Genomic DNA, 23,528 nt, shown 5'->3' on the forward strand with positions numbered 1-23,528 from the left:
TTCTCATCTGTGATTTTGCTCGATTACCAGCCAACTCTCAATTACAAACGTCCTTTAAAAAAAAAAGGTTTTTTTCTAATCTACTGCGAGTGCCGAGGTTCATGTTTTTCACAATCAATGATTAGAAGCTACTACAGGGTGTTTATTTAATATGCGGCAAAAATTTAAGGGACTATTCTAAGGATATTTCGTCCTTTGATGATTTTTGACGGGGCGCTTTGTTTCGAAGATACGAAGCGGAAAACAATTTCTACAATAACAGTTTATTACCAAAAATTACATGTAATGTTTCTTAATCTACAAGAACTGTTGAAAATGACTAGCCCCCGCTCGGATGCAAGAATTCAATCTTCTCCTCATTGACTCCCGAATTCTTTCAAAAACACCAGGATTGTTTCTGATTGCAGCAAAATGAATGTCTGCAACCATTTGTTGTAATCGGAATGATGTTGATAGGTACCAGCGGAATTGTTAGATTTTTTATTGTAGGTCCAGTGTAGTACGCTAGACTTTTATTTCGGCTATGTTAATAATTTTAAAATGACCAAAATTTTACTTGTCGAAATTGTTTTGGCCCCATATTTTCGAAACATAGCGCCCTATCAAAAGTCACCAAAAGACACAATATCCTAAGAATAGTCCAAAGAATAGTCCCTTAAGTTTTTGCCGCATGTTTAATGAACACCCTATAGAACGGCTACGTCAACTTTTGGTCAGGAAACATCAAAAAAATATACCATCTACTGAAACTTCTGGCATAGAATAAATACGAAACAACTACTTTTCCCAATCACAAGAAATGCTGTACTCTTCCCAACGCGCGTTTCACCAACCAAATTGGCGTCTTCCACCACCTAAGTTGGCGTCTTCAGGAGATAAAGTTGTTGATACGCGCATCGAAAAAAGTATTGCATTTCTGGTGATTGGGAAAAGTGCTTGTTTTGTTTTTTTTGTATTCACAATTGGTTTGTAAAATTTCGAATGTCGAATCAGAATTTATGCCACAAACTTTTCAATGTCATAAAAATTACATAATCTGAGTGATCTAAGAAAAAATAGTACAATGAGATGGAATATCAAATCATAACAAAAAAATACGTACATTGTATAGATAAAAACATTGTACCTACTGTACGTAAATTGGCCTTAAACTAACCAGTCGATTTAAAACGAAAAAGTATAAGGGATTATATTACATAACATATCAAAAAAATAAGTACCTACATAATAATAGCCAAAAGGGACCCATTGCTTTCCACAAAACCTACTATATGCAGCATGACTTGAAACTAGCACTCTGATTGGAAATCGAAAAATGTTTCAAAAACAATTTGACATGACTTGAACTCAAAATCTTCGTAAATATATATTTGCGCTCATTCAAAAAATCGATTGCCGGACGTTAGTTTTTAGTTCAGTTAAAAGTTTCACAAGAAGGGGCCAAATGTTAAGCTCCAATTGTTCATTTGGATAATATTGATTATTATTGAAAAAAAATCTATATTTGTTGTATCGGAAACGGTTGACTATTAAACTATGAGACAAACTCAAAGCTGTGTTATAATACCAGTAAAGTATTAAATATATCAGGTATGTGTGATTAATGACTTGTTTACTTTATGGTAATTCATGATCACTTGAATGAAATGAATAAAAACTTGATAATGGGGTTAAACTCGAAACCGGTCATATAAATAAAATTCACCATTGGTATATAAACAAAAGTGTTTTTATTCATTTCATTTAAGATATATCAGGACTTGATATTTCTTCATCGAAAGTGATGAAAGATTATGAAAATTTACGTCAGTCCGTAAGGGCGGCCGAAAACTTTCATCGTTTCAAAATATATCGATGCCGTGAGCAAGATGATTGAAGAAGTTCGGCAAGTGGAATAGAAACGTCCATTGGCATATCACAGGTACAATATCTGTCTGTCGTGTGAATTGGTGCAAGGAAATGCTCAAAATACTCAATTCGTTAAGTAGAGAATCCGCATGCAAACGTATTCCTCTTGACGAAATGTGGATGAATATAGGAATATTCGTATAACCAGGAAAATAATGAACAATCTGGTGTCGTAATTTGCTCGTTCACGAAGCATTTCCTGGAAAAATGATTACCGGTTTCACTACATATATGCGATGTACCATTCTTCCACATGATTAACACTGAATGTTGTACCATAATACTCGAACGAAATTAGAAAAGAGAACCTGAAATGTCATGACACTTTTCATCGTGAAAACATCAGTTTCCACACAGAATATCACACAATGAATATCTGAGGTAAAAAAAAATAAATTGTCGACTCATATATAATGAATTTAAATGTGTCCTCCTAAGTTGAACATAGCGATTCTCATCAGTTGATACATACATATTTATTAGTTTATGTCGGTTTTGGCGTGATGTTCATTTAATTCGCATATTTCCTTTTCTTTCATTTTTTCATCTCTTCTTGCCTGATTGAAGTTGCAAGTATAGTGTGAAACAAAAAACTCATTGATTATGATTTCAATGTTTTGGTCATTGTAGTTTAGCCGGAAATGCTCTTTATTTTTTTATATTGAAAAATAAATGAAACATTTTGTTATTAAAAATCTATAATATCGGTTTCTTAACAAATCCAAAAAAATTGTAGCGTGGTAAATCAAACGATTTTATTAATTTGACAATTTATAGTAATCGCTTTACCTAATACTAGACAAAGAATCCACTATCTTATGAAAATAAAATAACATTTGGTGTACTTATATAATATGACACAGAATGGTAATACAACTCAGGTGCGATATAATAGTTTTTTATGTGTCAAGGGAATTAGGACGGCCTTAATTACCGATGGCAAAGTTTGCGTCCCGAGGGCCTCTGGCCCGAGGGACAGCAATTGCCTGAGGTTATTAAGGCTCATTAATTCCCGTGGTACATAGATAATTTTATTTCTGACCGATTTCAATAAAATTTTGTTCATTTTTAAAACGGAAAAATGTACCAATTCATTACCTTCCCGGTATATTTGAATCAGGTACCGTTGATTATAGTAGAGTTTTCTTGTTGCTAGGTTGTTGCTATGTTACTTGTTTATAAACAGAACTTTGTTATCAAGCTGTGTTTGCGGTGAAAACGTGTTTTCTACCCCAAATATAATGGAGGATATTTTGAAAAAAGCTGAACAAGCAAGAGAATCATTAATTCCATCGAAAAGTGAAGCCGTATACCAAAAAGAATACAAGATATATCTGGACTGGCTGACACGGAAAAATGTTATGCCAAAAGATGTCACTGAAACTGTATTTCTGGCATATTTTCAAGAACTGGTAAGGAATTTTCTATGTTTTTCGGTAGATTTGGTAGTAATTGTGTTTATTCGTTTCAGTCAGAAACGTATAGTCCGAATTCTTTATGGACTAAATGGTCAATGCTAAAATCGATGGTGACTATACATGAGAAACGAGATATCACCAAGTTCAATGAACTACAGGCTTTTTTGAAACGGAAGAGTAAGAGTTATAAGCCGAAGAAGTCTGCTGTTTTATCTCCTAAAGATGTTATCAGATTCCTAAAGGACGCTCCTAATGATATTCATTTATTGCATAAGGTCGATAGCCAAGCGGTTCGGCATGGGTGCTTTGTTCACTCACTCGAATTGACTGCCGTGTTGGTCGGTGGTTCAAGCCCTAGTCTGAACGATCAATCTTCACTTGCTATCGTCCAACCCGTGTTAGGAATCACACGTTAAAAGGTAAGACCTCGTTAATCCTTAGCTCGCACAAGTTTCGACTTCTGAGGGTTGTCGTTCGTAGGGGTGCGACAGCTGGTTAACGGAAAAACAGATTTTAAACAGATTTTTTTTCCTTTTTGTGTGTATTTATTTCCTTTTTTTTGTTATAGGTTGTTTTGATTATGGGTTATTTTGGAGGATGCAGAAGTCAGGAACTTTTGAATATGAAGATATCGGATATAGAAGACCGGGATTCCGTTATGGTAGTGAACGTACCGGAAAGTAAAACTGGTGTATCGAAGAAATTTACAATTGTGGATGAAAAAGAGTTCTCCGCTTTGCCTTTATTAAGACTTTATATGTCTTTGCGTCCTAAAGGTATTGAAAGATTTTTTTTGAGCTTCCGACAAAATAAATGTACATCTCAGCCAATTGGAAAAAACATGTTTGGGAAAATCCTCAGCAAAATCGCAATGTATTTAGGATTGCCAAACTCATCTTCCTATACGGGACATTGCCTTCGTCGCACTTCTGCTACTGCTCTAGCCAATGCAGGAGCAACTATGACTAACTTAAAAAGACACGGAGGTTGGAAAAGTTCCACGGTGGCGGAGGGGTATTTGGAGGATAGCATCGAATTGAGAAATAAAACGGCGCGTATGTTGTCTACTTTGTCATCAGAAGAGGCAGGTACCTCGACTGTAGTGAACAGAAGCTCCAGCCATACAAAAGAAGAAATTGTTTCCAGTGGCGGAAGTAATTTTCAGGGAACATTTCAAAATTGTACATTTATTATTTGTAATGACGTGAATAAATAAAATATGGTTCAGTTTTCATTTCTATTTATTTTTACTTGTGAAAGGTAGAGGGAATTATAAAATCTATAATGTCCCAAGGGAGTTATGACCCTCTTTATTGATAGCGTAACTATGACGATATAAGCTTATAATATCCCGGTCAGAAATAAATGTATATTTTAAGTGAATGTGAGATTGTTTCTGTATTTTTCAAGGAAATGAATGAACACTTGAATGACACTAATCTTGATTAAAACAAGATACTTATACTTTATATACTTTAAATAACCTTTATTTAAATGAATTGTTTTATCAACAAAGTTGATTTTGTACATCTAGATTTCATTAAGAAAATACGACGAGTATGAGAAGCCGTGAAAATATTTCACCTTGAATTTTAAACTCTAAATTGCACTCATGCGAAGCTGAGTGTAATTTAGAAGTCGAAGCTTGTGCAAGCTAAGGATTAACGAGGTCTTACCTTGTAACGTGTGATTCCTAACACGTTACATACACAAAGTTTTATGAGTTGTGAATGAAATAATATCGATTCATAAAAATGTAACAATGATTTCAAGTTATCAAAATACCATCAGTCGTGTATCTGTAGGCGAGTATGTATGTTGGTAATGTAATGTACAACAAAATGCTCTTTTGAATTGTATGGTGGCAAAACGTGTAATCTGTTTTGAAAAAATTTAGGATATGTTTGCAATAATATACAAAGACTCGACACTGGATACAGCTTATTCCGTCGCCAATTGCGATTGTGTTGGTTAGACTCATTGCCTATACCATTTACACAGCAGCCGACACAATCGATCAACCCATTCGAATCATTAATAATTTGCACACCCTTTCAGTCCTCTCCTATTACGCTAATTAGATTAACTGTTATTCTACGACTCGTGCTGAGCCCGCTCGATTTCGGAGCGAGCTGCCATTGTTGTTGCATTCGAAGATCACTGGTTCGGTCTGGTGCTTCGGTAAAACACAATGGCTGACGTCGGAGGGAGCGATTTTCCCGATAAATACCCAATGAATGATTATTTTACGGGAGCATTGCCACTCAGTGAGCTTCCAATGCAGAGGAGACAACCTAGACCAAATTTAGAAGTACACCTGATAGCAATTTCATATTTGGTTTTATACCTGTATATCCTAGCTTTACTGATTTTCCAGCTCATTCCTCTACCGTATAATGATATAAAATTCATAAAGTATTCAAGTTACACTTTATTGTGAGATTTTCACTAAACAGTTTACGTGTTTCACTATACCGGAGCTTCTTCAGGCGTATTTAGTAGTAAACTCAATTCAACATAATGCTTCTTACAAGTAGCCCAACAAAAATATATTTTAGTTTAGTGGAAGTGCAAGCCTTGACTTTATTCGCGACAAAAAGTTGAAACCTAGCGCTTGTAAGATTAGCAACTTCATCCAACCTTGTACTGGAAAACCTTCCAAAAAAGCATGAATTTTACTACTAAGTTGATGTCTGATTATTTATTGTAGCCTCTCTAAGAACAAACTCATTAAATGCAATATATAATAAAATACTACCTAGGTTCCTCGTACCTACGTCACTTTAAATCTTCCATTAGTAGAAAACTACTGTAACAAAGGATAAATATTCAATTTTATTTGGACATAGAGCAAATGTTCCAAATTATTGAAATTACTGATTCCTAAGGAGTCCAAATGTTAATTAAATTTGTTTTCTTTAATTTCATGTTTTTTTATTCTTTTGGGGAATGTTTTTTCCGTTTAACCAATATAAAGTTTGCACCAAGAACTCTAAGTCAACTAATATACTCCTGCCCGATATTGAAATTTTCTCTTTATAGTTTTTGCAAGCTTCAATTCAACTTGCAATATTTCTATGTATGTATGTTAAATCGGGCTAATCTTTCCACTGATTGAAATGAAATTTGGCATAAACATTTAGTTTGAGTGATAATTCATGATTGGCTAAGAGACGTCATTCTATATCAAATTTGGCGGAGCGCTCAATATGACAAACTATTTTTTTATGCACCCCCATATTATAGGTGACAAATCGAAAGACTGAAGAGAATACGAATAATGAAATGACGTCACTCCAAATCCAATATGGCAGACTGCCCAAAATGGTAGATTGGTGTTTCTATGCATCCCTCAATGTGAGTAACAAATGAAAGGATTTGCTGAAAACATTACGTAAAATAACAAGACTGCACTCTGAATTCAATATGGGAAACAACCCAAGAAGGCGGAACAGTTTTGATTATGCACTACCTGAGTTTCTGAAAATAATACAAAAAATAAAACGAAAGAGTTTGCTGATGTGATGATAAAATGAAATAAAATGACGCCATTATGAATTCAATATGACGGATTACAAAGATGGTGGACTATGCTTTTTATACACCCCCATAATATGGATATATACCAACAGATATAGACCGGGATCCCTCGCCCTTTTTCGTAAGTGATTACTAACAAGCTAATTTTTCGTCAGTAGCTTCATTTTGACGAGACGCCCAACATTAGCTAGTACAAAAATTTCGTAAGTGGTAGCTAACAGGGGTAATGAGGACATAATTTGTTGATTTAGTGGTTATCAAAAATTCATTACTAACTGGTTTTTTTATTTCTAATTCTCATAATAATGATCTAAATTAGCCGAATAAATATTTGTCCTACAAAATGCTAGGTTTGATCAAAGAGGTCCCATTTTTGCAACATGTACTATTTGCGAGGTCATGAAAAATAATTACTAACCAGCTGATTTTTTTTTGGTTGGTTAGTTAATTATTATATAATTTAACGCTCACATTGTCCTACACATTACGTGGAACGTTTTTCTAGTCCGACACTCTTAGGTTGTAGTACAAATACTAGATGTAAAAATAATTAGTATCAAGTTGAAACTTCGTGAGTAGCTTCGTTTCAATGAGACGCCCAACAATTTTCTTTACGAAAATACTCGATTGTGGTAGCTAACAGGGGTAATGAGGACATAATTTGTTGATTTAGTGGTTATCAAAAATTTATTACTAACAGGTTTTTTAATTTATAATTCTTATAATAATAATCTAAATTAGCCGAAAAAATATTTGTCCTACAAAATGCTAGGTTTGATCAACGAGGTCCCACCTTTGCAACATGTGCTATTTATGAAGTCATGAAAAATAATTACTAACCAGCTGATTTTTTTTTTGGTTGGTTAGTTAATAATTATATAATTCAACGCCCACATTGTCCTACAAATTGCATGGTATATTTTGCCGATCCTCCAACGGAATTTGAAATTCATAGCAATAAAAATCTATTCATTCTGTACATTTGTCTATTGGAGTTTAGTTATATTAGTGCGCCTGCGCGCAGTGCTGCTTACTGTGTTTAGTTCCTCCACGCTGAAGCCGACTATAACCTTGCTGTTCTTTTCTGTTGACCACGTGTTGTACGCTCTGAAATAACTTACATTTTTTGTAATTGCTCAGCAAAAATGGAGTGTTTTGTATGCAGTGTATTGTGTGAAAACCCTCGCTTTCGAGAGAAACGCGAAGAGATCAAGAAATTTTCTCAAGAAATTTTGCTTTCTTGTCGAACTTTTTTGTCTGCTCGAAAGCATCATAAACATAAATATAGTAATGTCGTATTACCGGAAAATTGGGATGACGACATAATCGGGTATCATTCCTCTTGTTATAAGGAATTCAGAGTGAAATCTCAATATTTGTGTTATCAACGGTAAGTCGATTGAATATTTTTTAATTTTATTTTCAAAATAAGGTAAAGCACCCAGCAGTTGCTCAGGAATCAGTACCTGCTCACTCCATGTATTTGTATATCTATATATATGAATATAGATATACAAATACATGGAGTAAGCAGTTACTGATCGCTGAGCAGCTACTGGGTGTTTTACCTTATATGATAATTAATTTATTAAGTAGAAGTTTTCACATAATTATATAAAAAGCATGATAAAATTATAGTTACTTTTTTTTTTAAATTCATTACTTAATTAATCTTACAAAGTATATTGTGCTTTACATATTTTACTAAAAATTTTGAAATATTATATATATATATATATATGCTTTTAAGAAGGGTTTATCGTTCAGTTTGTTTATAAAATGCTAATTTGAATTATTTTTTTATTTATTTTTTTTATACAGAACTGAGCCAGCTGTAACATCGTCTGCAGCTGAATGTACTGAAGTTACAGACGCTTCGACTTCTTTAACGTCTGCTCCAATCGTAGAACCACACTTAGTGCCATGCTCCTCTCGGTTAGTTCGTTGAATATTTTTTTTTTTACGTTATTTTTCATTCTTATAATGAGTACATGTGAATTCACAGATTACAAAATTATGCCATTTAAATATTTTTTAACTATTAATTATTTTCGCCTATACATAAACAGGGTGGCGATTGACCTGGAAAAGTCAGGGAATTTCCATGTCAGTCAGGGAAATTTATAGTTAATTTTTTATTATTTCTATAGAATTCTAAATATTTTTTAATTATACCTGTTCTATTTTGTGATAAATAATATTAAAAAAACTAAATGTATGGATAGTTAATTTAAAAACAAAAGAAGTATAACTTCAAACAGATTATTAATTATAATTATATTAATTGTTGTATTTTCAATAGTTATAAATATTTAATCAAAAGAAATTGGTCTTTTTAAAGAGTTGGAAATTTGCAAGAAAGTAGACAAACATTGATAATTCTAAAATTTTACCCAGTTTCGGGTATAAGAGTTAAATCCTAATATACAAAAATTATTTTCAAAATAATTTGCAATTTTAACGAATATTTGAATAATAAATATTTTTTGTAGGTTTTGGAATTTTATTTTTGGTCAGGAAAAGTCAGGGAATTTTGAAATTAATTTCAAGTCGCCACCCTGACAAAGCTCCAAAAAAAATGTTTTCGGTTATTGATTTTTTCGTTACTAATATAATAGCTTCACATGTTATTATTTACAGAGATATCGAACAGAATGAAGAAACAGAAAACATTGTACATTCGCTGGATACTGTTGAAGAGAGCTATGCACATGATGAGATAGATGTTGAGAGTTTTGAAAATGATGAATCAGCCAATTCATGTTTTTTTTGCATGAAAATTAACATCAAACGTAAAGGGCGGCAAATATACTGCCGTAACATTAAAAATAAAATACCTTTCTTAAAAAAAATTAAAAGCTATGCTACAGAATTGAATGACATTGAGATGTTGCAAAAAATTGAAGAAGAGAGTAATTCTGTCAACCAGTCTTTAGCATATCATAATAATTGTAATGTCAATTATTTTGCAAAACATCAAAGAAAAGTTAATCCACCCTCTACCGATAATTGGTCTAAGAAACGAGACAGCCATAAAATTGCTAAACAACAATTAATTCTATATATTGAAAAAGAAATTATTGAAAATCGTCGAGTGTTGTCACTAATTCACCTCCAAGATTGCTATACGGAATTTCTAAAAGAGACATATGAAAATACAGATTTAGAGGCTTCCATTTTCAGCACTCATGTTCTCAAGGACTTCATTCTAAAAACATTAAAGAATAAAATTACATTAGTTAAAATTTCAAATAAGCAATTTCTTATATCCTCTGAAGTTGATATAGAAGCTATTGATGACGAAGAAATCCAAGAGATCATATTTGAACAAGAAGCTCAAGATTTCGCCGTAAAATATCGCCAAAATATAATGAAAATAAAAAAAAAACCTTTACCAGATTTCATAGATAGTGAAGTCTTGAATAAAGGAGAGTGCGATATTCCCAAGTGGTTAAATATTTTTTGGACTACTGCCTTGAGCGGCGTTGGCAAAGAAAGCTGCGATCGAGTTAGAAGATTATCTTCTTGTTATTCACAGGATTCTATCTACAGCATTACAAGAGGATACATCAAACCGAAAAAACATATTTTATTGGGTATGACTGTAAAGAGCCTTACTGGAAGCAAAAAAGTAGTAGAGATATTAAGTAGGCAAGGCTACTGCATCACCTATCCCACTATACTGGAATTAGAAACGTCTGCTGCATACTCTTGTACTTCTAATAATCAGTTATGTCCTACCGGCATTTTACGCACTCCTATATTGTCATGTGGAGTAGCGTGGGATAATTACGATAGATTTGTGGAAACAAGCTCTGGTAAAAATACCCTGCATGATACAGTGGGTATTCTTTATCAAAATATCCCAACAGAAGAAGAGTTGAACATCATCGAAAGGAACGATGCATCTACAGTATTTGAACAGAATTTATCAATTAATGTTCGTGATTTGTCTGGTCGTAGAAAACGTTCATTTGAGGACGACTCATTGGAACATTTACAGCCTACGAAGCAACGTCGTCCAGAATTTTGGCATAGTAGTTCATCGTTACCCGAAGATATACAAAATGTAGATAAATTTCAACATAAATACTTTGCGTGGGTACTTTCCCATAAGTTACAAATTTCAGACACGCCAATGTGGATAGGATATAATGCCAAAATTTTTAAAGATACTAGTAGAATTCAAAAGGTGGAGTATCTCACGCAAATTAATGATTCACCCACGGATCCATCAGTTGTGAAAGAGACAATGCGAAGAAGTTTGCAAATCGCTTCGGAATGCCAGAAAAATTTCTTCAGTGTTACTTACGATTTAGCCATGGCTAAGATTGCTTTACGGATACAGAGTGCCGAGGACGAATTTCAAAAACTTTTCATTAATTTTGGATCTTTCCATATAATGTTATCATTCATGAAAGCAATCGGGAAATTTATAAGTGGATCTGGTTTAACAAATATTCTTATAGACAGCGAAATTTTAGCCAGTGGTTCTATCAATTCCTTTTTAAGTGGAAAACATTTTAATCGGTGTAGAAAGATTCATCCTCTACTCTCCCTTGCTTTGCAGGTTTTGCATTTGGAGCGGTTTTTACAGCAATATGATGAGAACCTGGAAAATATCCAAGAGTATTTACAAATATTTAATAAAGAAGAAAATGAGGACCCACAAATAACCAATGAGAATTTGAAAAAGTTATTTGAAAAATATGAACAATATAAAAAAGAAACTTTACTTGGAATACATGGTAAAACACCTCAAATTTATTTAATGTACACCAGATTAGTTGAATATTATCTTCAATTAGAATACAGTATTCGTACGGGTGATTTTAATTTGTTTACATACATTTTACCGAAAATAACCAATATTTTCTTTTCAATGAACCACCATAATTATGCAAGGTATATGTCTGTTTATTGGGATAAATTGAAAAATATTGAAACAACACATCCTGGATTGCTTGACGATTGTCAAAAAAGTTTTTTGGGCATTCGCAGAACAATTAAACCATTTTCAAGAATACCGATTGATTTAACACTTGAACAAACAATCAATGCTGCTGCTGCTTCTAAAGCTTCTGGAATTATTAACGTTACAAACTCGTTTTCTGCACGACAAAAATGGTCAATTACTCATTCACTGCGTACGAGTGTTATATCAAAAATGATGGAGTTTTGTAATATGAAATCCACCGATGACATAACGAAAGACTTAAAGGAGTCATCCATTAAGAAAGCTACGAAAAACTTAGAAGTATTAATGCAACTAATAAAGCAGTACACCGACCCTTTCTCGTTCGATCTGCCAAAAAATTATCTTTACAATATATCGAAAGGTCAGTCCGTTAGCGATGAAATATATCAATTTTTATCATCAGTTGAAATAGAGGGTGAAAAACAGCATCAGAATTTCATTACTGAGACTCGGATAACACCAGATAGGTTTGATAAAGCCATTAGTAAAAATAAAATTATGAATTTTGAGTACAAGAATACGAAAAAAGTCAAAATTAATGAAAAAGTCAAAGAAATTAAAATGCAAAGAGATGTTTTTGGCCGTTTACTTTATGCATCAGTAGAAAATAAAATTGATATAGAAAAAGCATTAAGTTATCCTCTAGCTCCTGTTCCTTTTTCACTCTGTCATACTAATGGATCAATATGCAAGACCCCTAAATCTGTGATTATTAATGAATTACTAGAATATCAAACCGAAATTGAAAATCCTCCAGAAGCAGACATTCACTTAATTGATGGATTTTATTTATTACATACGCTGAAAAACGTTCCAAACAATTATGGTAAAATCTCGAAACATATATTAAAAATACTTACATATAATAAAAAAGAAGTACATATTATATTTGACAAGTACAAAAAACCCAGTATCAAAGATTTTGAACATGATCTGAGAGGTGAAGAGGATACACAGTATGACGTAATACGTAGAGACAATAATCGTCCTGCGGATTTCTGCAAATTATTGAGGAGTAGCAACTTTAAAGAAAAATTTGTCGAATTTTTAATTGAAGATTGGACAAGAGATGAATTTTTTACCTTGATTGAAGGGAAGACTGTTAAACTTAATTATGATCAATGTTACACTTATGAGGTGTCTAGTGATAATAAAATAAAAAGAATTATTGATTATAATCTTTCTTGTTATCATGAAGAAGCTGACACCAAAATTGTGTACCATGTTTGTCAATTTAATCGTAACTATCGTGTGCAGATACATTGTACAGATTCTGATATACCAATAATAATGTTGGCAAATTTCAAGTATTTAAAAGATGAAATACAAGTAATAATTAATTTAAGCACTAATAAAAAAAAAATGTACCTGAACATAAATGAAATTTATGCCAAGCTTGGAGATCAATTATCGTGTTCATTTGCTATATGCCATATTTTTACAGGAAATGATTACAATCCCGCTTTTTTCCGTAAAGGAAAAAAAAGACCTTTCAGTATTTTTAAGAAAAATAAAAATTTTCAAGAGGCTTTTATTCAACTCCTACGAAGTGATCATACAGTATTAACAACGTCAAATGAAATAGTTCGAATTATTGAAGAGTATGTATGTAGAGTGTACTCATTAAAAACCAAAAATGATATCAACAGAGGACGGTATGAACTATTTGAAAAAGGCTATAGATCAAAAAGTGGAAGTGAAAAAGTATTAAAAAAAAATATTATTGGATATGATCCTTCCAGTTTGCCACCAACAAAACAAGAATTGTTGCAACAAATTAAAAGAACAGTATTCATCAGCAATGTATGGTGTAATGCACACATGCGGTGCCCCACAGATAAAGTACCTGAAAATTATGGATGGACAATAATTGATGGTAAATACGAGTATTATTGGTTTGATGGTCCTCAAAGCCCATCCTTTGAAGAATTATCTTCTCAATTGCAAGGTACCCTATTAATATTATTGAAATTTGGTTTTTAATTTTTCAGCGACATTAATTAATTTTTTTATATTATTACAGATTTAGATACCACGGAAGATCAGAATGAAGAAGATACTGATGAAGATGAGGAGAGTGATGCCAGTAGTGAGGATGAATGTTTCTCTGATGAGTCAGATGAAAATTAATTTCTTTTTGGTATAAAAGTATCTACTTTTTCATGTATGTTACATAATAAAGTTGATTTATTTCAATAAATATATTTTCACTTTACCTCATGTTGCACATAGGAAAAAGGAAAATTACGATTATTGTAGGACTACGGATGCATACCAGTTTTTTTGTAGGACATTGTTTTATTCAGATAAAAAACACACTAATGTATCACGTGATACTTTTGTCCTACAGTTACTAATAAAAAAAATGGTCCTGTGGTATGGACAACTTAGGAGTCTAGGACTAGAAAAATGTACCACGTAATGTGTAGGACAATGTGGGCGTTAAATTATATAATAATTAACTAACCAACCAAAAAAAAATCAGCTGGTTAGTAATTATTTTTCATGACCTCGCAAATAGTACATGTTGCAAAAATGGGACCTCTTTGATCAAACCTAGCATTTTGTAGGACAAATATTTATTCGGCTAATTTAGATCATTATTATGAGAATTAGAAATAAAAAAACCAGTTAGTAATGAATTTTTGATAACCACTAAATCAACAAATTATGTCCTCATTACCCCTGTTAGCTACCACTTACGAAATTTTTGTACTAGCTAATGTTGGGCGTCTCGTCAAAATGAAGCTACTGACGAAAAATTAGCTTGTTAGTAATCACTTACGAAAAAGGGCGAGGGATCCCGGTCTAATAGGGTTCTAGGGGAAAAATATAAAATGTCAGAAAACACGAAAACCTCCTTACTAACTTTAAAAGGTTATAGATCGTTGAAAGAAAGGAACAGTTTGGTGTTGCTTGAACAAATGTAAGTACCCATCATGCAATAATGATACATTGCATGAAATGAACAGACTGAGGAACATGCCTAGCCATAACTAAAAAACAAATTTAAAAACACTTTTTACAACAAATTTTCATTTATATGCATTAAAAAGAAAAAATTAACCAAATTAACTCAAACCAATCAATTTTCATCACATAAAAAAGCTTGTCTTGGAATGAATGATAATACACTATGTAATTTGACCTTGGCATTAGTAATAAAAAAAAATGTTCTTATACGTTCTTCAAAAGAAAGCTGTTGAAATTTTATGATATTCTACTCATAAGTTTGTGAGTTATTGTGTTAAGAGTGACACTACTTTTATTATTTTCAAAACAATGTCTTGTTGTAATTTTACACTGCTTCTTGATAGGAAAAATGCCGTTGAAGCGAAGCAATGGTTCAAACATTGTTATAAGGACTCAGAAACAACAATTGTACGTTGGTTTGCAAACGTGGTCGTAGTGACACCGATGATGCAGAACACAGTGGACACGTCCAAATGAGGCAGTAACACCAGAAAACATGAAAAATAAACACAAAATGGTGTTGAATGATCGAAAAGTGAAGTTGAGTGAGTAAGTTGACATTTTAAATATATTAAAAAAAGTGTTGGCTATATATTGCATGAGCATTTGACTATAAGAAAGCTCTGTTCAAAGTGGGTGCCGCGCGAGCTCACTGTCTGAGCAGTATTTGACCATGTTTAAACATAACAAACCGGAATTTTTGGATCGATATGAAACAATGGATAAAACATGGATCCATCACTTCACTTAGGAATCGAAACGATCGTCATCTTAGTGGAAAGCAACTGGTGAACCTCGTCCAAAGCGACCGAAAGCACAATTGGCTGAAAAGGTTATGGCCGCATATGGCAAAGAAAACAAATATGTTTCATCGAAATAACGCACCGTATCACAAGTCAATCAAAACAATAGCAAAACTACATTTGACATCGAATTGCTCCCACATCCACCGTATTCGCCAGATTTGGCTCCCAGTGACTACTGGCTGTTCGCAGACCTCATAAATATGCTCACAGGTGAAGAAAATTGCTCGAGTGAAGAGGTTACTGATGAAACTGAGACCTATTTTGAGGCAAAGCAATAATCGTTCTACAAAAGTGGTATTAAAATGTTAGAGCGTCGCTGGAGTAACTGTGTGACTCTTGATGAAGATAACTTCGTTGATGAAATCAATTTTGAACAAAAAAAGCGTCTTCTTTCTCAGGCCCTAGACTTTTCGGCCCATGTGTAAGGTAAATCACGCGACAACATTTTGTATTGTTACGTTTTTCCCCGTGAGTTGACCAATAATTGACTACACTGAACAATATTCAAACTTAACTTCATTTCACTTTGAATACAACAACCACTTCAACTAAAACTTCAACTATTATTCAAATGTCTATCGCCTCACTAGATCACTTCGTGTACCGCACACTTGACTGTGTCGATATGCTCATGGCTAGCGTTTTTTATATCGTAATCGAATGCGCTAGAAATTTCGCCGGAGTTCCATTGCAATCGGTAGCATTATTCTCGCTGCTTCTAGAGCGGCAGCAAACATCGTACATTCGCGCGCTCTTAGCTACGTCACGATTGGTTTATGGGTACCAGTGGCGGCCGGCGTTATTTTCTTTAGGGCATGATTTACAACAGTGTCATATAACACTTGTTATGTAATAAATTATTGGAATTGATATTATACAAAATTTATTTTCATCTTTTAAGAGCATATTGATAAAAACTTCATTTCAAAATTGTTTTTAACTATTATTTATTAATAAATTTGCTCTATTCATCATTTACTTTCTGAGCTATGCTCAAGTAATTTTTAAAAAAGCAACGATAGTATTAGTGAGTTTGCCAAATGTCAATGTCCTTTGCCGTTTACTGTCGTTTCTTAAAGTTGGATGGGCCTGGTTCTAGCTTGTTTCCGTAGTTTTTTAAAAATAGAATGGCAACTACGATATCCACCTCGTAACCGTTGTTGACAACAAATTGTGAAATAAAAAAAACTCAGTTCTCTTTGAAAAATTGCCTCCCAAAAAGTAGAATAATTAATTGTCTGTGAATCCTAATATCGAATGCTACTACTTTATGCTGCTATGGTTGTGCCGAAGAATTATGAATGACAATGTTCATTCCTGTGAAATGGTTTGTGGAAAATTGTAAACCTAAGTTTATTAATAATTTTAGTGACAGTCATATCTAGCAAATTCACTGGGTTATTCACCTCCATCTGAGTGGTTGATTAAATAGAAGGGTGAATGGAATCGAAATTTAATCAACTGGAAATGGAAACAAATGTTTGAAAATGAGAGGTACTATGATCGGGTATTAATGATAGATGGGAATATGACTGATGACTGATAATAAGAGGATATCATGGAGAAAAAAAAACATTTTGGAAAATTACTAACAGGAAAAGAGAACTGTGAGAGAACTTGAAGAATACGTATCAGAACCCCTCAAGAATTCAACAAGAAATACAATTTTGTAAAATAATAAACTTATATAAAATACAAGAAACCATAGCAAAGCTTAAAAAAGTACACTAGAAGACAAGACTCCATTCGGTAGTTTTATACAGAGAAGAAAACAGTAAAAAAAAAGAGAAACGTCAACAGAACTAAACAGTATTATATTCGACGGACATATACTAATTAGATCTATAAAAACTTGTATAAAACATTACATCAACAATTTGATCAAATCGTGAAACACCAAATATGGGTCAATTTTTGAGGAAGACATAAGTACACACATTCTAAGCCTCGTACTTTCAAAACAAAGATAGTGAAACACGAAATTATGTATTACCATTACATCACAATCGCAAAATGCGAACTTTTGTAAAATTTTCCGTACCATACAGCCATTGTTCCGCAAAACTGTAGTAGGGAATCAGAAATAATGGCAGAAATTGCTCGTGGGAGTATGTGGGAAGAGCGCAATCAATGAATGCAAATCCCTTCATTCATACATCCACCACCTACATTGTACGACGATTGTAGAGAAAGACCTTCCGCCTGCCGGAAAACCAGAAATGTCATCAATCCGTCGTCATTAGTAAATCAAAGGGGTGAGGGTGTGCCGAAGTCCCTCGCCCAGATGATATGAGGATTACGGGGTATCGCGATTTGAATTAGTGACTGCTAATCTTAATTGAATCGAATGACACTGACTGACAGATAACTCTATACGGACGACGACCCCACGACGAATATTTGAATTCCAATTACGATATTATACTAATGGACTAGAAATCCTTCTTATTCTGACAATGCAAAAATCTATGAATTAAGTTGCTGGAGGAGATGAATTTAGTCGAGGAGCTTTCGGTTCAATTATTCACCGGAACAATCAAATAGACATAACCCCCAGTTTGCAGCGTTTCCAAACTGTAGTTCAAATATTTTTACGATAGAACGACATTCACTTTGGGGAAAAGGAGTGATGTGCTTGACAAATGTCAAAAATTCATTTCAACTAATATTATGCGTATGTTCGGAATATGGGGATCAAATCTGATATATGATCAATTTTTCTGAAGTTACTATTGTTCTACTTGGTTATATTGTTTCTATATTTCTTTGAGTTTCACGCATTAAGTTTATTATTACAAATTTTAAAACTTCAAAGTAGCATGATTGAGGTTTTGTACATAATTTAGAACAATTCAAGATCAACCCCTGTAGAGTTTGCTACTTGTTTGGTTTCCTTTGTTGGAATCCTTTTTTCAAAAACTATTTATAACATAACTGATAGAAGTGGTTTTGATCCAGAGACCGACCATTATTCTTGCCTAACGTTAGTTGTTTATGAAAAAAAATGTGAATATTGTCATTAAGTTGTGATACAGTGCATTACAAATCGAACAGAGTGAATACATAAAGTTACCTGACAGAAGTGGGGCTAGGGAAACACATTTTGAAAAGAACTTACTATTTCAATTAACTCGGTGGAAATTAATCGCACCATTGAAATCAGAAACTGAAAATATAAATGTAATTTGAATGCTCAGACAATATTTTGTTACATTGGAATATTGAATATGTAATAAAGAGGCACTCTGTCTTTTCTTTTGGCAACTTGAAAAAAATTATCCGGTATATAGGTTTCGAAGCTGAAAATTTTTGAAATTTTTTCGAAAAATGAGTATGGATGACCAAAAAGTCGAAAAATTGCTTCACAAGAATTATTTCAAAATATAATTATATTTCTAAATTATTTAATTATGAAGTACATTTGTGAGGATATTTGTTTACTATGGTTGTTCCTTTTTTCGATATTTTATAGTCATTCAGGAATAAAGCCCTCCAATGAGAAATAAACTCCACAGAACCTCTTTCCCACCACTCATTAATTTCAGACCCGTTTGATCCGCAGTTTAGCTTTCCAATTATTCGGAATCTACATTCTCACGCCTGGAAAAGCCACCCGAACGAATTAAAAGCGAATTCAATTCTTACAGACGATTACTTTTTCGAGCTTCCAAAGAATATCCGCCAGGAATAAAATCAACATTTCCCTCGGTTGAATATTTTACCTTTCTCACCTATATTTACAAAATATCTTCATGGCCCGATATGAATCTAAAATACAAATTGACAGACGAACATCTGCAAATATCGAATCTCGAAGTATACGGAGGAACATTCCCGACAAAAAACATCATCTATATTAGCAGAAGCCCTGGCGTCTGTTCGAGGTTATGGCCGGCTGCGGAAAACAATATTTCAGCAGATTTACGTAATCTGAAGACGTACATTCGACTCTAAATCAAAGGACTTTTTGACTTTTACTACGGTGAATTTATTTTTGTGAAGAGACACTCGAATAGGTTCGCGACCCCGTTTTATGCGCATACTGTAATGAGATGTTTGATGTTCATTTTTGAGAAATGTGTTTATTTTCAGAAATAGCGTACCTCGAGATTGCTTTGTTGGTTCGATTTCTTTCCACTCATGAAACCTCCGGAATTGAATATTCGCATATTTCACTGGTTCTGGCTCAATGATGGTTTTTCGTATGGAGAAAAGGAAATTTGTTTTCCTCCTTTTGTTTCATTTTGTAATACACGAGATCAATAAATTTTTCGTGAAATCACTCATGTTCTGGAATGACTTGTAGGCCCGTTTTAAGCGAGTGTATCACGTGAGTTGCTCGGTGTAAAGTAAGACCATATTAATAGTTCACTCCCAAAATTATCGACTTTTCAAACAAAGGCTTTTTTACCCTGAATCTTAATGGTTTCAGAAAAGTTGTCTGAATAATTGAAATCGACTTCAAGCAGTAGACAGTGTTGTATGATTCATCATATTTTGAACCTTCACTATAGCACTCACAGGAAGAACTAGGTATTTCTTTATCCTATTATTTAGATTCACTTTTGAACAGATCTTCAAGTTTTATGCTGTATAATTGTTCAACATTATGGCTATTTCTCCTTTTGAAATTTTTCATATTTCTTTATCTCTGAGTATCTATTAAAATAACTCATTTTATCATCATTGCAATATTTTAATATAATTTTCAACACCTGAAACTATCAAATACACTAGAAATTAGATCTCAGATGTCACCTACTGGTAATAAAAATGAATCAAATATTCAAGATGTTATCAAGCAATTTTGATCATCGTTCAATATGTGTGATAATATTGTTTATTTCTGACCATCCTACTTGGTAGTAGGCATCATATAAATGTTTATCATCCGATCACAATTTTCACTGTACAATATTTGTAAAAAATTGCGCCGTTTTCTTGACTACATAGCTCTTTTATTCATTCAGGACACTTTGAACTTTTGTTACCTTTTACTGATATGAACGACATCTTTTTCTACGACTTACGTACCTATATAGTTGATTTCCTGATATCGTCAACTTGACTGGTGAAACCAGCACCGAGAAGAGTTGTAGCTTTGATATGCGAGAGTTATGATATATTCATTTCATGTCGGGATTCTGGTTGTAACTTTCAATGAAATATATTCACACTAAAATATATTTCGAGTAATGTTCATTGTCTAATGGTCGTTGGTTCTTTGGTGTTCAAGTAATCTATGAATTAGTCATCGGTTTTATGATCTCATATAGTTAACATATATTCACTGTATTTTTGGACCATTCTGCAAAATTGCAAAATACTGTGACTTGGCGAAGGTTGCGTTCAACTCCATTTGTGTCTCTAGATCGTTAAGAGTCGCGTCGGCTTCCTGAGATTTTTTCATTGGCATATATAAACACTACCCACTCGCATATCGAGGAAGTCTAGTCGACAGTGCGGTTTGAAGTGTTCTAATAAGGCGATAAACATTTGCATATTAGTTTGAAGTTCAAGTTGAGGAACTGTTTGAATGTACTGTCAGTGTAGCAATGAAATAAAGTTGAGTTTAATTAAACAGTGTAGTAAATTATTGGCAAACTTTTCATTTGTAACAATACACTCTGTTGATTCGATTTTTTTGATTGTGAAAGATTAGCGACTATAAAGAGCTTTGAAAATATTTCCTCATTTGCAAAAAATGTGTTTCAAAGAACATAATTGGTATATAACTTTCTTTCATGTATCGGTTATGTCGAAGTTTAATTTTCACAAAAATAAAGAGTTTTTATAAACTGAAGTCAAAGTTGTGAGAATCGAACCTGGAGCCATATCAATACAAACTTGTCAAACGATCCTGTCATATTGATCAAATAGGCCCACGTCTATTCATTCTTATTGAGTTTTTCAAAAATATTGCTGAAAATGATGGCGAAAGACCTCTAATTTTCTAATGCGTTTCAAAAAACTCAACACCCGCCAAAAGTACTTCAGGCACACAGACGCGATAGTCTAGCTTGAGAGTGCTTTTATTTTCGATCAAAATCAATAACCAATAAGCGTTTTTCTAATTTCTACAAAAAACGTAGATGTATTAATTTCATAGATATATGAAATAAAGCTTCACTTCGAAAGTCACAAGCCTACTGATATAATACCTTAAAAGGTGGAATCGCTTATTTGTTAGTGCTTTTTTTCCAAAAAACGTAACCCGATTATGATTTATTATTTTTCATTCAGTTTCATAAATAATACAGTTGCTTATACATCGGAATATTGAGTTTTGAGTGTTAGTGTGAAGTCGTTTAAACATGAAAACATTTAATGAAACTTGAAAATATCACTCGCGTTTCAGCGAGCTCTAAACAATAAATTTCAACTTTCAAGACTTCTCCTAATATTATTTTTACTCTTTTTTTGTTCTATATGGAAATGGTGCTGCCTCAAACTCTCCTATCATTTTAGCTAATTGCTCGTTATCAGTTTACAAAATACCAACATATGGAAGTCACTTGAACTTGACTATTGTTGGCCAATAAAAACGTTTTATTTATAAGGTAATGACAGCGCAAATATTATGTATGAATTGAAATTGTGCTTAGGTCATATAAAATAATAATCTGACAGAAGAAATGTGGCGTTATCTTGCCCAATTATGGTCAGAGGTATAATTTCGGTACCATTATCGGCACAAGTAATTAATTAATCCAAATCGAGTTGTCTAAATAAGGAAAACAATGGAAAATTTAGTCAGCAATTTATCTTTTTCTCAAATGGTTCATCAAAAGAAGTAGTTAACCTTCGTGTCTTTAAAATTCGAATGGAACATTTTTCTAAAGAAACGTTTGATTGATTGAAGTGAACTGAACTAGTTCATTATAACAAACTTGAAGTATCTACTAAAGTAAACGTAAAATTTCACAATAGCAGCACAATTATTAATTTCCGTATCATCATCAAAATATTTTTCATAAGAATATAGCAATAATGTTGATATTTACTAGCACTAGCACAAGCTAGTGACGGAAACAAAATTATTGGATTTAGAGTGGGGAAAAGTCGCAAAAATAGCTCAAATATCACTTCATTTCTTATATCTGAACCCACTTCTACGCAGGTTCTATAAAAAAAAATAATATACAGGTCTCTGAGAAATTGTCTCTGAATAATAGTGGTTTACTTCTCTCTGACGAGGGACGTCGCCGTTATTCAGAATTCGCAGCTACTGATAAGCGTAACAGTTTTAGTTATATATTTTCAAATATATTCCGAAATGACATTTTGAACCTCACAGATGAAACCAGCATGTAGATACTCGGAAGGAGATGAAATAACAACATCTAGCCAAAAGCCAATTCGATACATTTTATATTCATATCGAATTAGTTAATTCACCAGTCATACAAGTTGTTTCTCAATTGAAAATAAATAACTCTGAATTACTTTATTTTAGTAAAGGTATATAAGGCACTATCCATCGAAAACCTGTTGTTGAAACTGCTCCAAATCTGATAAATCTGTTAAAAATATGTTATTCCGTTAGCCAGCTGTCGCCCCCTACAAACGACAACTCTCAAAAGTCGAAACTTGTGCGAGCTAAGGACTAAGGAGGTCTTACCTTTCAACGTGTGATGACGATAGGAAGTGAAAATCGATCGTCCGGCCTTGCGGTTCGAACCACCGGTTCGCACATCGGTAGATTGACTAAGTGGAGCCTTCAAAACTAAGAGAAGGATGGACATTCCGCTCATGAGCATATTTTTTTAAATTCATCTTGATGTATTCGAAAATCAATATGTAACCTATTACGTCGCGAACCGGCGAACATATACCTACCTTATATTAGGAGCTACGGAAACATTTCATACTCAAGAAACAATCTCCTGAACGGTTATTCTACTA

The 23,528-nt window shown here is 33.2% G+C and overlaps 3 protein-coding genes across 5 annotated transcripts in view; 2 read left to right on the top strand and 1 right to left on the bottom strand.

Moving 5' to 3' along the window:
* Positions 1-23,528, bottom strand: part of Sema1a (Semaphorin 1a) — a 1,123,890-nt gene that overhangs the window by 956,997 nt on the left and 143,365 nt on the right. The gene's annotated exons all lie outside the window — the stretch shown is intronic.
* Positions 2,838-4,693, top strand: LOC141484952 (uncharacterized). Its single transcript, XM_074180673.1, has 3 exons — positions 2,838-3,320; positions 3,380-3,601; positions 3,895-4,693. The coding sequence occupies exons 1-3, from the start codon at positions 3,150-3,152 to the stop codon at positions 4,540-4,542; spliced, it is 1,041 nt and encodes a 346-aa protein (XP_074036774.1). The 5' UTR covers positions 2,838-3,149; the 3' UTR covers positions 4,543-4,693.
* LOC111517833 (uncharacterized) lies at positions 6,956-14,649 on the top strand. The gene is made up of 4 exons (XM_074180674.1): positions 6,956-8,256; positions 8,688-8,801; positions 9,507-13,792; positions 13,868-14,649. The coding sequence occupies exons 1-4, from the start codon at positions 8,012-8,014 to the stop codon at positions 13,972-13,974; spliced, it is 4,752 nt and encodes a 1,583-aa protein (XP_074036775.1). The 5' UTR covers positions 6,956-8,011; the 3' UTR covers positions 13,975-14,649.

This window comes from Leptinotarsa decemlineata, unplaced genomic scaffold (genome assembly GCF_025532065.1).
Source record: "Leptinotarsa decemlineata unplaced genomic scaffold, Ldec_3_MD MMD2_tig00026299_RagTag_RagTag, whole genome shotgun sequence".
NCBI classification, from domain to species: Eukaryota; Metazoa; Arthropoda; class Insecta; order Coleoptera; family Chrysomelidae; genus Leptinotarsa; species Leptinotarsa decemlineata.

Bases quoted from the DNA above. Each gene is read 5' to 3' on its own strand.
- LOC141484952 (XM_074180673.1), top strand. From the start codon at position 3,150: ATGGAGGATATTTTGAAAAAAGCTGAACAAGCAAGAGAATCATTAATT. The intron at 3,321-3,379 runs GTAAGGAATTTT...TATTCGTTTCAG, and splicing joins TGGCATATTTTCAAGAACTG to TCAGAAACGTATAGTCCGAA. The intron at 3,602-3,894 runs GTCGATAGCCAA...TTTTTGTTATAG, and splicing joins ATATTCATTTATTGCATAAG to GTTGTTTTGATTATGGGTTA.
- LOC111517833 (XM_074180674.1), top strand. From the start codon at position 8,012: ATGGAGTGTTTTGTATGCAGTGTATTGTGTGAAAACCCTCGCTTTCGA. The intron at 8,802-9,506 runs GTTAGTTCGTTG...TATTATTTACAG, and splicing joins TTAGTGCCATGCTCCTCTCG to AGATATCGAACAGAATGAAG. The intron at 13,793-13,867 runs GTACCCTATTAA...ATATTATTACAG, and splicing joins ATTATCTTCTCAATTGCAAG to ATTTAGATACCACGGAAGAT.